Source organism: Mizuhopecten yessoensis, unplaced genomic scaffold, assembly GCF_002113885.1.
Source record: "Mizuhopecten yessoensis strain PY_sf001 unplaced genomic scaffold, ASM211388v2 scaffold10651, whole genome shotgun sequence".
NCBI classification, from domain to species: domain Eukaryota; kingdom Metazoa; phylum Mollusca; class Bivalvia; order Pectinida; family Pectinidae; genus Mizuhopecten; species Mizuhopecten yessoensis.
In genome coordinates this window covers 844,731-858,364 of record NW_018408653.1, presented here as the reverse complement: position 1 = coordinate 858,364, position 13,634 = coordinate 844,731, and the positions used below count along the sequence as shown (strand labels likewise).

The following is a 13,634-nucleotide window of genomic DNA, read 5'->3' as shown; positions in this document are numbered from 1 at the left end:
TAAACAGCCCGCCATCTTCGAAAATCTGATACATGATTAGACAGGTTCAGGTTAATCGTGCTGTCTGGAAGGAAAAAAGATGACGAATGTTTTGGTTTGTAAAACGAACATAAAATGTTATTGCATATGATGATTTTTTTTAGAGTTAAAACATCTACATAGCTGTGAACCCAAAAAATCTTCTAATGTCGTTGTTTAATTCCAAGTAACGTTATAAAAATAATTCTGAAATTGTAATCAACTGTCCATGTTCATAACATTTAGTTTAATGCATCATAGTTAGCACTTTGACAATTGAAAACATACTTAATAGAAAACAAATGAATGAGGTCAGATAATACTTACGATATTTTACTTGATCACGGTTTATCTACACGTTTTTACTGCATTTAATTTATAATTAATTTTGGCAAATTTTTGACTTCTGAAATCATGATCTTGTCATGGGAACTTTACTTTATTATAGTAAAATCTTCTAATGTTAATATAATGGTACTTTGGTGATCCGGACCCTGGTTTAATTTCGAATTTTCTAATAAAAACTATGTGTAGTTTAAATTAACAAAATATGAAACCGATAAAAACATATGCATAGTTTGTTTGACTTGTTCTTGGCTCTCTGCAATGCTTTATTGTCATTGATATTGATACATGACTGATGTTTTTCATTACAGGAGGATCCGTCCCTGGAGCGCCATTTTAAGGGCCACAGGGACACCATCACCAGTGTTGACTTCAATCCAAACATGAAGCAGCTAGGTCAGTAGTCAGTTGGCTATTTATAATAACAATAAAAGCTAACTTCTAATTTTTAATTGACTCCTACCCAAACAAACTTGTACCCATTAGCAGACTAAAGAGACTATTTAAAAAAATAGTACACCAACTCGTAGCGATAAACCCAACATAAATACTCACACCCATATACCCTCGAACCAGACATATCTCATGCACACCCTTACGCATACAAACACACATCTGCTACAAAGGACAACTATAAATATTCATTCTTTCCACACACAATAACAATGAAATTTCCTTCCGATAGTAGCAGTACAATCCACAAAACTCGAGGACTTCAAGGCACACATATCATATGCAGCCCTTGAAGCCCTCATTACACGCTAATACATACACCAGCTTGTACCTTTTTATCTTATACCCTGCACAAAAAAACTTATCTAATCACTGAAAATTATTCCTTTTTTCACGCCTTTGTGCACAGGTTCCTGAAGGCACAATCATCAGTATTGATGGACCCTTTGTATACTAAAGAAAAAAAATGCAATTTCGGTAGCTGTTAACCTGAAGCACACAATATATATTACTGTGTGAAATTAAGTGTGAGCTTTAGACCACTAATCTAAGGCAAAAGTTTGATCCCAAAGGTGACGGGAAATGGAGTGATGTCAGATATTGGATAAATAGAATTTAGGTGTTATCCCTTTGATCGCATGTTGGTTTTCTGCAGTATTTTCCTCCAAATGTTTACTGGAATTTTACATTCCCACATCTCCCATACCACATTAATGACTCAATAATCCAAACCACAGCATACATATCATGTAACGTGCATATCTAAAATCTTATATATTGTATGACGCCCCCTTTCATCACCCACCCTAGTACTTATATTAATACCCGGCCTCCTCTGCCCCGACCGGGTATTAAATCGATCCCATGCCTTATAATGGAGCAAGCCCAATGTGAATCACACTGGGGTGATTTTAGAATTAATTGACAGCACATTGGTCCACATCCATAAATAAGGTTGTAGTATGAACTATTTCTGTTAAATCCTGCACAACTTAAAGTTAAACTCTGCCTAAAATGTCGTTAAATTATCAAGTAAACGTAGCAAGCGTAATCGAAATCTGAATTGACCGCCATGTTGGAAAGTTCGTCTCTCTTCCGATATAGGTCAGACGTCCAAATATGGGTGTCATGACCCAATATGGAAATTGTAGTTAACATGGCAGCATCAGTAGTAATACTATATTCGGCCATGCTATCTATCTATCTATATATTCTGCATCACCCTCTTTCGAGTATTATGTCCAGCGTGCGCGTCTGTGCATGTTGAAAGGTATTGTGTGGTGACAGAGATAGAAATGATAAATTGCGGACTGGTGCATGCATAAGGCAGAGGGAGAGGAAAGAAAGAAAAATGTGATGAGAGAGTATTTGGTGCTAAGAAATGTCTATAAGTTTAGACCTGCTATAGCTACTGCCCATACAAGGGAATATTTTATGGAACCTCTACGGATGTTGATAGCTCCTGTTGTACAAAATAGCGGATCTATTATGGACTTTGAGTCAGGGTGTGAGGGAGGGGGGGGTGATAATAATAGTTTGAAGATTGTTTACCTAATATACAGTAACATACACTCCAACTGAGCTGTATTTGGAAAGAGTTCTGATTCGGTGTTGGTCATATCAACTCTGGCCACCTTTAGGAACTCTTTCCCATGCAGAGCCAGAATTAGTGTATTCGGGTAGGTGAACTATGATGACAGGGGGACGGGGGTGAGGGGGACGGGGGAAGTTAAAAATATGCTGACATAGTCTATGGCCTAACAAAGGGAGGATCACTGATTGCCTTCTTGAAGGTGTCAAGTGATGGACTGCTGCAAGCTCCTAACGGGAGGGCGTTCCATTGGACTATGGTTAGGGGGAAGAAAGAGTATTTGTAAAAGTCCTTATTGGTAGGGATTTGCCGAAAAGGCCATATATAGAAAGGATAATTGAGATAACATCCCGCGTGATCTGTCATGGCTGTCGTTTCTATTTTTTTTCCCAATACATAATTTGTTAATTTCGTAAAAGAGTTTTTGCATTGGTAAGGATTCGTTTTTTCAACGATTATGCAATATTTTGATAACATTATACTCATATGAGGTGTGATTATATGCAATCTTACAGATTAACACTTTTGATTTTGCTCCATTAGTTGGCATAGGACTAATTCGTAGCTCTGACGACGTAATATATAAAAAAAATCTCTCGTCGTCAGAAAGCTACGTTTTCGCAGCTACACCCACCCCTAAATCACAGTATTATGTGTCATGTGTATCTGAAATTAAATTGAATCTGAAGAGCGAAAAAAATACCAGAAACAGCATATTCTCAACATTATATACATGTAGATATAATCATGCATCTTTTCTGTTATAGCCTCTGGATCAATGGATTCCTGTCTGATGGTTTGGAACTTCAAGCCCCAAATGAGGGCTTACAGATTTGTTGGACACAAGGTAACTGATGCTTAACAAATAAGACTTTCATTGCCCTGTATAAGTTTGTTTTATACATGATGTAATGCATGGTACAGAAGTGTTGACTGAAATGTACTGACCCAAACTGTATCCATGTACTTAGTTAACTGTGTCAGCCCTAAGCAATATGTAGAACTCACATCTACACATTCTGAATTTGATCACCAGTAAAGTACTATAAACTTGTAATGACTCATGTTCCATGTTTTTTCATGTTCCATTTCCTATATATATTGTTACATAAACATGGCCTACGAGTTAATTTTCATTTTTTTTTCATCATATCCATATGGGGCAAGAATAGGAACTTCTATCTTGGGGTCAATTTCATTGAATGAAGCCCCTGTAGGTTGATAACAAGATCTTTAGATAATGACATGTTTCAGGAAATAGGGGATAAATGGTTACAATGTGTTCACTTTTCAGAAAACATTTTGAGAAATATTTATTTTTCACACTTTCTGCTTCATTTGGCTTAAGTCACATTGAAGTCACTGATCCACTCACTGATGTGCCGAAAACGATATAACCATAACAATGTGGTACGTCATTTCTTGATAGTGTCTAATTTTCCGTGTTGTCTTGTTCTTCCCTGTAGGACGCAGTGATGGATGTCAAGTTTTCTCCGTCAGGCCACCTTGTGGCCTCTGGGTCCAGAGACAAGACAGTGCGACTATGGATCCCCAGCGTGTCAGTATTTAATGGTTTTGCTTCGTAAAACAAGTTTTGAATTAAATTGTTTTGTCATGATCAAGGCACTTTCTAAATATCAGTTTTAAGATTTCAAACATAGAAATATCTAGATTTGTTAAAAATTTCAAAGTGACTATTCAATGTAAACACAGTGTGAACGATACAGGTTACTTCCCTTGATTTCTTTGTCATTCATACCCTCAGACAAGGGACAGCTATTAATAATGCTGTATACAATTTTACTCCACTGTCAAGGACTCAAGATAGCAAGACAAAGTTATGTTTTATTTTTGATACATAACTCTGTTATTGTCTGTTACAGAAAAGGAGAGTCAACAGTATTCAAGGCTCACACAGCCACTGTGAGGAGCGTAGATTTCTCTAGCGACGGACAGTACCTGCTCACAGCCTCGGACGACAAAACTGTCAAGGTACATTCTAGTCTCACATTTTTCCTGAGGCATTGTGTGTTTAAACAGAGGCTGTAAGACAGTCATTGTTTTCACCTAATAGATTTGTAGAATATTACAAATTTAAGATAGTGAACAGTTTTCATCATCATCCGTAAAACAAACTAATATATTAATTTTATAATGATTAATGCAAAATATAGCAAAGAAGCCAAGATGTTTTTGCATGTTTTGTACAAAGTCTTGCATAGACTCAAATAGCATCTGCCAAATGAGTGAATGAGCATTTGTTTTTCTGCTAAAGTTCTAGGTACTGTATAAGTGATTATTTTGTTTTATTGTCAAGATTTTTGTGGTAAATGTTACCATCAATTCAATACTTATGGTAAAAATTCTATGTATTGATATACAATGTATTCCGTCTTTTCATATTGCAGAGTTATCTTCCCTTGTGAGCAGGTATTGATTGTTACGTCATTGGTTTTTGAGAGTAACTTAACAGCATCAATTTTTGAAAAAGCGACTTATTTTTTTCACACAAACCAATGACGAAACAATCAAAACTTGCTCACAAGAGAAGATAACTCTGCAATATGCAAAGTCGGAATATCATACTGGCTTGTTTTAATGCTGTTAAATAAAATGTATTAATTACATTTTCAACTCCAGGCTAATATGAACTTTTTGTTATGTAACTGTAAGACCTCATTTTATCACAATCCGTTAAACCGCCACCCTTGTCTACTCCCAACCTAGGGTGGGGAACATTTTCCTCCCTCTTAAATGCCCTTTTATCTGCCAAACTCACCTACTGCCATGTACCATACCATGTAAAAACAAATTTGATATACGTATCTAGTTATATTTATAAAGTGTATAAAATATCTTGTGTATTATGAGTGTTAGTAATATATACACTCTCCTGGTTGTAATAAAATGGAGGGCATTGGAAGTGTGATATAGGCAGAATATAGAAATTTATGGGGGATGTACACAATCCCCCCTCCCCTCTTCTGGAGAAAACACTGTATATGTGGAGTGTGGTAGCAGGGAGACAATTCTTTCTTCTTGCAAAATATTTTCTACTGTCCTCACCACATATTCTAACAATGATTTAATAATAATAATAATAATAATAATAATATCTTTTATTTATCCAGGGTTACATATTTAGACAATGTCTAGTTTACAAGACCCAACTCACATGTTATTGATACCAGCTTGACATGGTCCCACCCTGTAATAGGCTGTATACTCATAAATGGAATAACCCTTACATGTTTATTGCTAAATGTAGGTCAGATTTGGACACGACGCTATAGCAAAAGACTGTATACTTGTGCATTTTTTTTATTCCTTCAAATTATTGTTTTTCCCGTTTTTCAAACACTTTTAAAGTGATAATGAGTTTGTGGTATGTTATCTCCACTAGGTATGGACAGTACACAGACAGAAGTTTATGTTCTCCTTAAATCAACACATGAACTGGGTTCGATGTGCCAGGTAAGCAAACATGAGATTTTACATAAAAAATATTATTTGATATGTCCTTGATGGCTCGACAGCCCCAGCTTATTTGGCTAGTACCTACTGGATAATCAGTCTTAAAAGGCATCTTGTTTTCTGTGGCTGTTGTATGGCAATATAATTTTCTTTAAATTTATAGATTAGAAGTTTTGTTTATTGAAACTTTCCTGATTTGCTGTTGAATTCTAATTGGAAGGTTCCATTTAATTTGTTACTTTTGATACATATCTATATTTGCCAGGTTTTCCCCAGATGGCAGACTTGTTGTATCAGGAAGTGATGATAAAACAGTGAAACTGTGGGACAAAAATAGTAAAGAGTGTGTACACACCTTCTTTGAACATGGAGGGTAAGTTCAAACATATTTATTTAAGTCAATGAAGACCAATTTCCCCATCATTGATAATGTGATATTTTATTGAGGCTCGGTCATAGATACACAATACAATACATATAGGGAGATATTAGCCAGGTGCCATAGGACTAGTACCGGGTAGTTAGGGCCTGATAAGGCAGCTCCTGCGAATTCCTCAAAATTGTATTGATTAATGTATATGCTAATTGTATTAATTGTATATCTATGTACTGTAAAGCGCTTTAGAGTGGCTTATGTTAGCTAGATAGGGCGCTATATCAAATGTTGTATATTATTATTATTATATAGATGCAAGTTGAAATGACAATTTTTATTTTTATAGATTTATGCTGCATTGTCATATTACACAAGTAATGATCGGGCAGATTCAATCATCAGCCATTTACCATAGCCGGACTCTTTAATACATTAAATACACTTACACATATTGGTTAACAACAACCAATCACTGCCTTGTTTTCAAATAATCACACATGGTCAGATGACCACTATAGTTGCTCTGGTTTGACCGAAGGAAATTGGTAGGTTGTACCATAGTGGACCAGGTATGTGCACCGCAGCTTCCCGTTTCTTCACACATGTGCAATACACATTACATGTAATAAAGTGAGTTCAACGTATTCTTGTCAGACCCTAGTCACTATAGTTGATGATCAAACTCGCCCATCATAATTCTGCATGTCACAAATAAAACTTCTCGCCTTATTGTGAGGTTTGTTTTGTACAGGTTTGTGAACTACGTAGAATTCCACCCCAGCGGTACGTGTATAGCATCAGCCGGTACTGACAGTACAGTTAAAGTATGGGACATCAGGATGAACAAGTTACTACAGCATTACACAGGTAAACACATATACTGTGAAACCTGTTATCTCAAACTGGTTGCGTGCAGCAATAAGTTATCTGGAGTTTTCATTTTTTTTTTATGAAAAAACATCAGATTTGTGTGTGAAGACCAATTGATCTGTGATGATAGGGGTATACAACCTCTTGGATTGAAAGTTGACTTGGTTCCATTGTATCAGAAGTCAGTGACATTTCCTGTTCAGATTGAACTACAGTATGATTTCTCACTCACTGTACTGTATAAAATAGTCTGACTTTTTTGTCTGTTGCAACATGTCATAATTTAAAAACATTTTCTGCATTTATTCTTGTTTAATATAAGAGAAGACAATTATATCAATGTTACAAATATATTCATTGTTTTTGTAAGTAAACTATTTAACACAATATATTTCATAATTAAAACAAATATTTTGTCAATGACCACATGCTTCCTTCGTTTGTTTGGTTGTATAATACTTGCAAATGTTTTTACTGGATTTAATCTGTTTCCAGCTCATTCCTCATCTGTAAACAGTTTGTCATTCCACTCAAGCGGAAACTACCTGATATCAGGCTCGGACGATTCAACCCTCAAGATTTTTGACCTGCTGGAGGGCCGTCTTTTCTACACACTTCATGGACACCAGGTAGCTATAGACAGACATAAAAGTCATGTGACTAAGGGAACATCCATAAGTCATGTGACCCTAATGGCAGGTGTACGAGTCACATGATTTATTACCTGTTCACAAGTCATATGACCCCAATGGCAAGTCCACAAGTCACATGACTGACTACTGGTCCATAAGTCATGTGACCTATGGAAGACTAAATGTCACATGACCAGTTGCAGGTCAACATGTCATGGGGTGATTGGCAGTGTTATGTGACTGCTTACATGTTCACGACTCATGTTACTGATGACAGGTTTATAAGTGGTGTGACCAGTGGCGCATCCGTATTAAAGTCATGTGATTGGAAAAGGTTAACATGTCATTTGATAGATGGCAGGCCCATCACTGTAATATTTGTGCTAATGGTGAAATGCCTTGACTAGGCTCTGACACAGTTACCAGGTAAACTTAAACTCTGTTTGGATCGCTGTCCTTAAGAATGTCTACTATCTCTGACAGTACACCATATATATATAAGAATAGTATGACCAAATGTCATCTTTCTCTGCATTCTACAAAAATGGAGAAACAGATTCTGTAAAACAATTCTGTACTTGTGTAAACATAGAATTTTCAGAAGATGACATAAACCATTATCCCAGGCAGGAATGTATTTACAGTTTGTCAATGTTGTGTTACAGGGTCCGTCTACGGCTGTGGCTTTCTCAAAGTCTGGAGAATATTTCGCCTCGGGTGGATCAGATGAGCAGGTAGGTAACTCGTGTTGTAGAAGACAGCCTTGTGTTTGTGACATCAGAGAAATAGGGTTGTGTTTCAGTATTAAAGGAAAACTGTTCAGAAAGTTCCAGAAAGTTCATATTTCATAATACTGTTAAAAATGCAGATTTTGTTTTATGCTCACTTTTCACTTTTCGATCTGTATTTGTCCAGTATTCGACTTGTCGTCAGTGACAGAATTATGCATGGTTAGTTGATAGTTAATTGCCATTAGGATGAATTCATCATCAGTTTTGAGGGTAAAATTGTAAACAGTTAAATGACACACTTTCTATTATGCATTATTTTATCTCCGTTGCTGCAAAAGTTGAAATCCTTTTGTAAAAAAATATGATGAGTAATCTTGTGATAGATTGGCTTCTACAGTCGAACCTATTTTTCTACTTCTAAGGGAGTTAACTCTGTGTGCTAATGTGTCCAGTGTATTTTGTTGGGGACAGGTACTGGTATGGAAAACCAACTTTGATCAACTAGACTTCAATGAAGTTCTGCAGTCACACAAACAGCGTGAGAAAACCTCGGCTCCCCCAACTGTAGGTGATATACCACCTAGAGTACAGAAACCCCAACGACCTCAAACATCAACTCGGGTAAGTATCATGTAGAACCGAGGGGATTCATCCATTTATCAATCTTCGTTATTATAGATATAACTTCAAGGACACATAAAGATATAATTTTCAGCGGTATTTCATTATTTAACTAATCCACTATTAAAAAAAGTTCTAAACTTGCTATTTATTTCATTAATCAAATCAGATTCAATTGGAAAAACAAATTTGCTCTTAAATAGAATGAGCTTGTTATAAAACTTGTATTTAAGTTAAAAATTGTTCATCTGCTGTCAATGTAACTCATTAAACAATACTAGTATAAGCTTGTATTTATTTGTCTGTGTACTGATTTAACACAATTGAGCCATAGGTGTATCCTACAACGCTTTGTTGAAGTAGACTCGGCTTGGAACCCATTGGGCTAAATGGTACATCTTTGGTTGAAAACGTGGCCTATTTCAGTATAATTTACTCTGTTCAGTAACTTTGGAAAATATTTTTTGTTTAAATCTGTCTTCCAAGACTTGTAAAGAGCTGTGCAGACAGCATTGGATCTCAGTTGTTTGGAAACCCTTTCTGATGAAATTTCTACTTGCCTGATTTCCTTAATTTTTTGTGTTTAACAGGCTTGTGTGCCAGTGTGGTTTACCACTATTCTAGTTGAATTATCTCCCATTGTGACCTATGCATGGCAAATGATTGCAAAGGCTGCGTTATACATGCTGTAAGTCCAGGAAAATTCTTTTGGTTAAAATGAGTGCCCTCCTTAGATAGGGATCTATATAATATTTTAAAATGAATAGTCTTACTAATTTATGCTGATATGCCCGTAGCTGCCACAAACTCAAGTGTAATGACGTAACACATAATTAGCTCATAGTTGTTTGATGTTTGTATTGACAGCTGGATGTCCGTACAGATCTGAAGAAGATGGGCGATGAAGAGCCAGAAGTCACAGATGTTGGTCCCGCCATGTTTTCATCAGGCCAGGTAAAGGTCAACACTACTCTTGGCTGAACTGTCAGCACGTTATTTAACAGCTACCCAAAAGTCAAGGTCACAAATGTCAAAGGTCAAATATGACTGTTGTTTGTCTTTTGTATCCTGGAGTATAGTCATGGTTTTGAGGGGACATGTGCTGCTTTATGATACACCGCAAAGAACATTCCTACTATATAAGGAACTATACAACAGGTCATACTGTAACTCAAAAACTAAGTTCCATAAGTGTGTACCTGGACAGATCTGATTTTCTCCTCCATTACTGGCATTAGACAGATATCCACACTTTCGATCAGGGAATGAAATCTCTGTTTTACCCCAGGGTAAACACAGGGGGATTCCTCTGTCATAACATTTGCTGGAAATTATGAAATAAAGGATTGCATTTCATAAAATTACCACTTGTATTTGATGTGAAAGAAAAATAATCATTCCCCTTTAGGTGTAAGACATAAAAATCTCAACCCTCGGGTTACGATTCTTAAATGTCTGGCCCTCAGCAAAGCCTCTGACTAGACAATCACACAAACTTCAGAAATAAAGTTTATGATACAAAGACATTGATTAACTCATGGGAAGACACTGTTATAAGATCAGACGACTTCAAGAAGTTCGTATATTAGGCGCATGTAATGCAAACTGATGTATTTTGTTTACCGAGCTCACCTGTACATATCACGTGCTAACAGTAGTTCACAAGCTCGGGGGCGCTACAACTTTTGTTGTCAGGCGAGTTACGCTCTGTCAGGTAAATCATTTCACAAATGCAATTACAATAACTCTGTGAAAATAGTGGTTTGTAAAATATCAAGATCCCTATCAAACGCAAGTGCATGTGCGTGCACGTAATAACGGCATACCATGTGATAGCCTATGGTTACAATATATACATGACATGTAAATTGCCATGCGTAAGCGGGCTATGGAATGATGTCCAAAGTGTGCATGATTGAGAGTAATTTTGTTCCATAAAAGAACAGTAAATTGATTATTTAATATAGTAATTTAATTTATTTCCATCGTTTTTGGTATAGTGAAGAATATAACTGTCATTGTATAAATTATATCTCTTTGCAAAAGTTCAGATTATTTCAAGGTAGACAACTCTCATCAGGATCAAAATTATTGTAAAATGTAAAATAAATGAATTTTAAAGACTTTGTGTGTATTTGGTTCAATTTTTCACTCTTTTTGTATGAAAATCTGTGTCCTGTTTGCTTTTAGCTTGTATATAATAACTTTTATCCATACAATTTCATTAAAAAACCACTTTGTGTAACATGTTGGAGATATTTTATGATAAATAAAATATTTGTAGGGTTGATTAGCAATGCTTCTTTTCATTATTTTATTGTTGTTATAGTTTTTAACAATGCCAGGCACTCAATTTTTCAGTATTTTTTACCAAAAAATTCCCAGCTTATCGGAATGCTTAGATTTTCTTAAAATCACCTCTACATAGTGACATAACCATTATGTGAAAATTTCATTGAATTCTGCTGGCTAATTGCAAAAGAGTGGATCCTCCTTAAGAATCTTACCCCTTGGGTTGAGATTTTTCTGTCTTACCCCCAAGGTGGGGTAAGATTACATACGTTCCTCTCAGAAATGTTTCACCATACTGTTTTGAGTAATCTGAGAGGTACAATCAAATCTGTACATGTTTCTCAGTTTCATGTCAGAACAGTGTGATGGTTATTGACACATATATGTGTTTGTCATTCCAGCAATCGGCAATGAATGGTGAAAGAATTCAGGAGTTCAACATGACCTCTGTTGACTATGCCCTGAGAGACCTACAGATGCCATCAAATAGCCAAAGGCGTCAAGAATCCACCTCCACTACCCAGCCACTGGAGCCAAAGTCTATCCCACCACAGTTAGCCAATACACTGGAACAGATAGTCGGCCAGTTGGACGTTCTAACACAGGTAGGGTTCTCTGGTATTAAATATAAAAAAAAAAGATAAATGATCTTACACAGGTAGAGGTGTCTGTTACTGTCCTACCACAGTTAAAGTCCTTACAGAGGTAGGGTTGTCNCTAAACACACCTGTTTTATCTCTTGGCGTCTCTGTCTTCGAGTAATAGTTAGGATACTTATATTTTTTTCCATCACTATATTAATGAGTTATACATTTATATTTATGAATAAGATCTGTATATGGAATTGTTTTGCAAATCAGTTTGCAAATAAATCTCATTATTTTATATACAGTGTATTCATGAATTGCTACTAAGAAACATGAAACAACACTTTAAAATATTATTTGTTTACCAAGACAAGCTGCTCATTATATTCAAATCGTTTTATTTTGAGTCTATGCAATAAGATGTTGAAACCTAACTTCACCAGTTGTACTTGAGATTACATCAAGTGAAACCTGTCCAATCCGACCTTTGTGCTTTCAGACTTCCTGTTTAATCCAACATAGTGCAACTAGACAAGTTAATTAGACAAATGTTGTTTCCCAAATGGTGTCAGATTAGACAGGTTTTACAGTATATGTAACTTTGAATCGTATTACGCAAGAATACTGTTGTTGGAACTTGCTAATAAAATGTTCCGTCCACATTATGCCTCTTATATTTTGACTGGATTCTCTCATTGGGGGCATACTGATGTCAAAAATTGATTTAAACATGAAAATCTCATTTGTACAAAAGACATACGTTTTGCGGGTCCCTTTTTTTTATATATATGAGTGTGAAACTTCCTTATAACCTGAGGCAGTGTATATATTGAGGTCTTACTACACTTATTAATAGTTTTGAAATATGACCATATAACAGTATACAAAGATTTCTAAAAATAGTAAAACAAAATGTTTTACCCCAGGTAGATTGTCTCAAAAAGCAGTTTATTTGGTACCAATCTACCCCTTTAATAAATAGAATCTGTCACTCCTGTTTTATGTACACAGTGAAATTTAAACCCGACAGTAAGATTTTTGAGGTTAAGTATGAGGCTGTGCTTAAACTAAAGTTTGATCAACACAGAACCACAGAAGATTTGAAGCCAAGTGCAAAATTAAAACAAAAAACTGATCCCGAGGGTGAAGGTTTTTCTTACCGTACATCACACAGGAGTGAATAATTATTTTTCTTTGCTACATCTACTAGAATAAATTTATATTAGATTAATATTTATGTAGTGCTAGTTTAGGAGATTGAACATTTGTAAAACAACATTTTAATGCTACATTCCTGTATTTTATAGTGAGTCTGTTGAAAGTCTTGTTTTAAACTTGGAGGTAGAAAGAAAAACTATTGAATTTTTAACTATGACAACAAGTATAATTTTTAATGCTTTATGGAATTGTGAATAGCAGTAAGTAAAGCTATTTATGTTATCAGCATTGTTTAAAATTTACCCCCCCTAAGAAATAATAATGATTTGCAAGACATTTGATATAAAACATTTCTATAGATCCATTTCTTGAATTATGAAAAACAAATATATAACGGTATGTTTTATTCTTTGGTTTTCTGATGCAGTATTTTTAGTGTATCAAGAGTACCTTTAAATTAAGGCCTGACTGATATTACAGAATTAA

The 13,634-nt window shown here is 35.5% G+C and overlaps 1 protein-coding gene across 1 annotated transcript; it reads left to right on the top strand.

Moving 5' to 3' along the window:
- Nucleotides 1-13,634, top strand: LOC110461727 (POC1 centriolar protein homolog A-like). The gene is made up of 14 exons (XM_021515353.1): nucleotides 1-94; nucleotides 675-759; nucleotides 3,175-3,254; nucleotides 3,874-3,965; nucleotides 4,291-4,399; nucleotides 5,811-5,881; nucleotides 6,147-6,254; nucleotides 7,009-7,124; nucleotides 7,623-7,756; nucleotides 8,425-8,493; nucleotides 8,962-9,111; nucleotides 9,979-10,065; nucleotides 11,805-12,008; nucleotides 13,629-13,634. Exons 1-14 carry the CDS (start codon nucleotides 80-82, stop codon nucleotides 13,632-13,634), a joined length of 1,326 nt encoding a protein of 441 aa, XP_021371028.1. The 5' UTR covers nucleotides 1-79.

Bases quoted from the DNA above. Each gene is read 5' to 3' on its own strand.
- LOC110461727 (XM_021515353.1), top strand. The intron at 3,966-4,290 runs GTCAGTATTTAA...TGTCTGTTACAG, and splicing joins CGACTATGGATCCCCAGCGT to AAAAGGAGAGTCAACAGTAT. The intron at 7,757-8,424 runs GTAGCTATAGAC...GTTGTGTTACAG, and splicing joins ACACACTTCATGGACACCAG to GGTCCGTCTACGGCTGTGGC.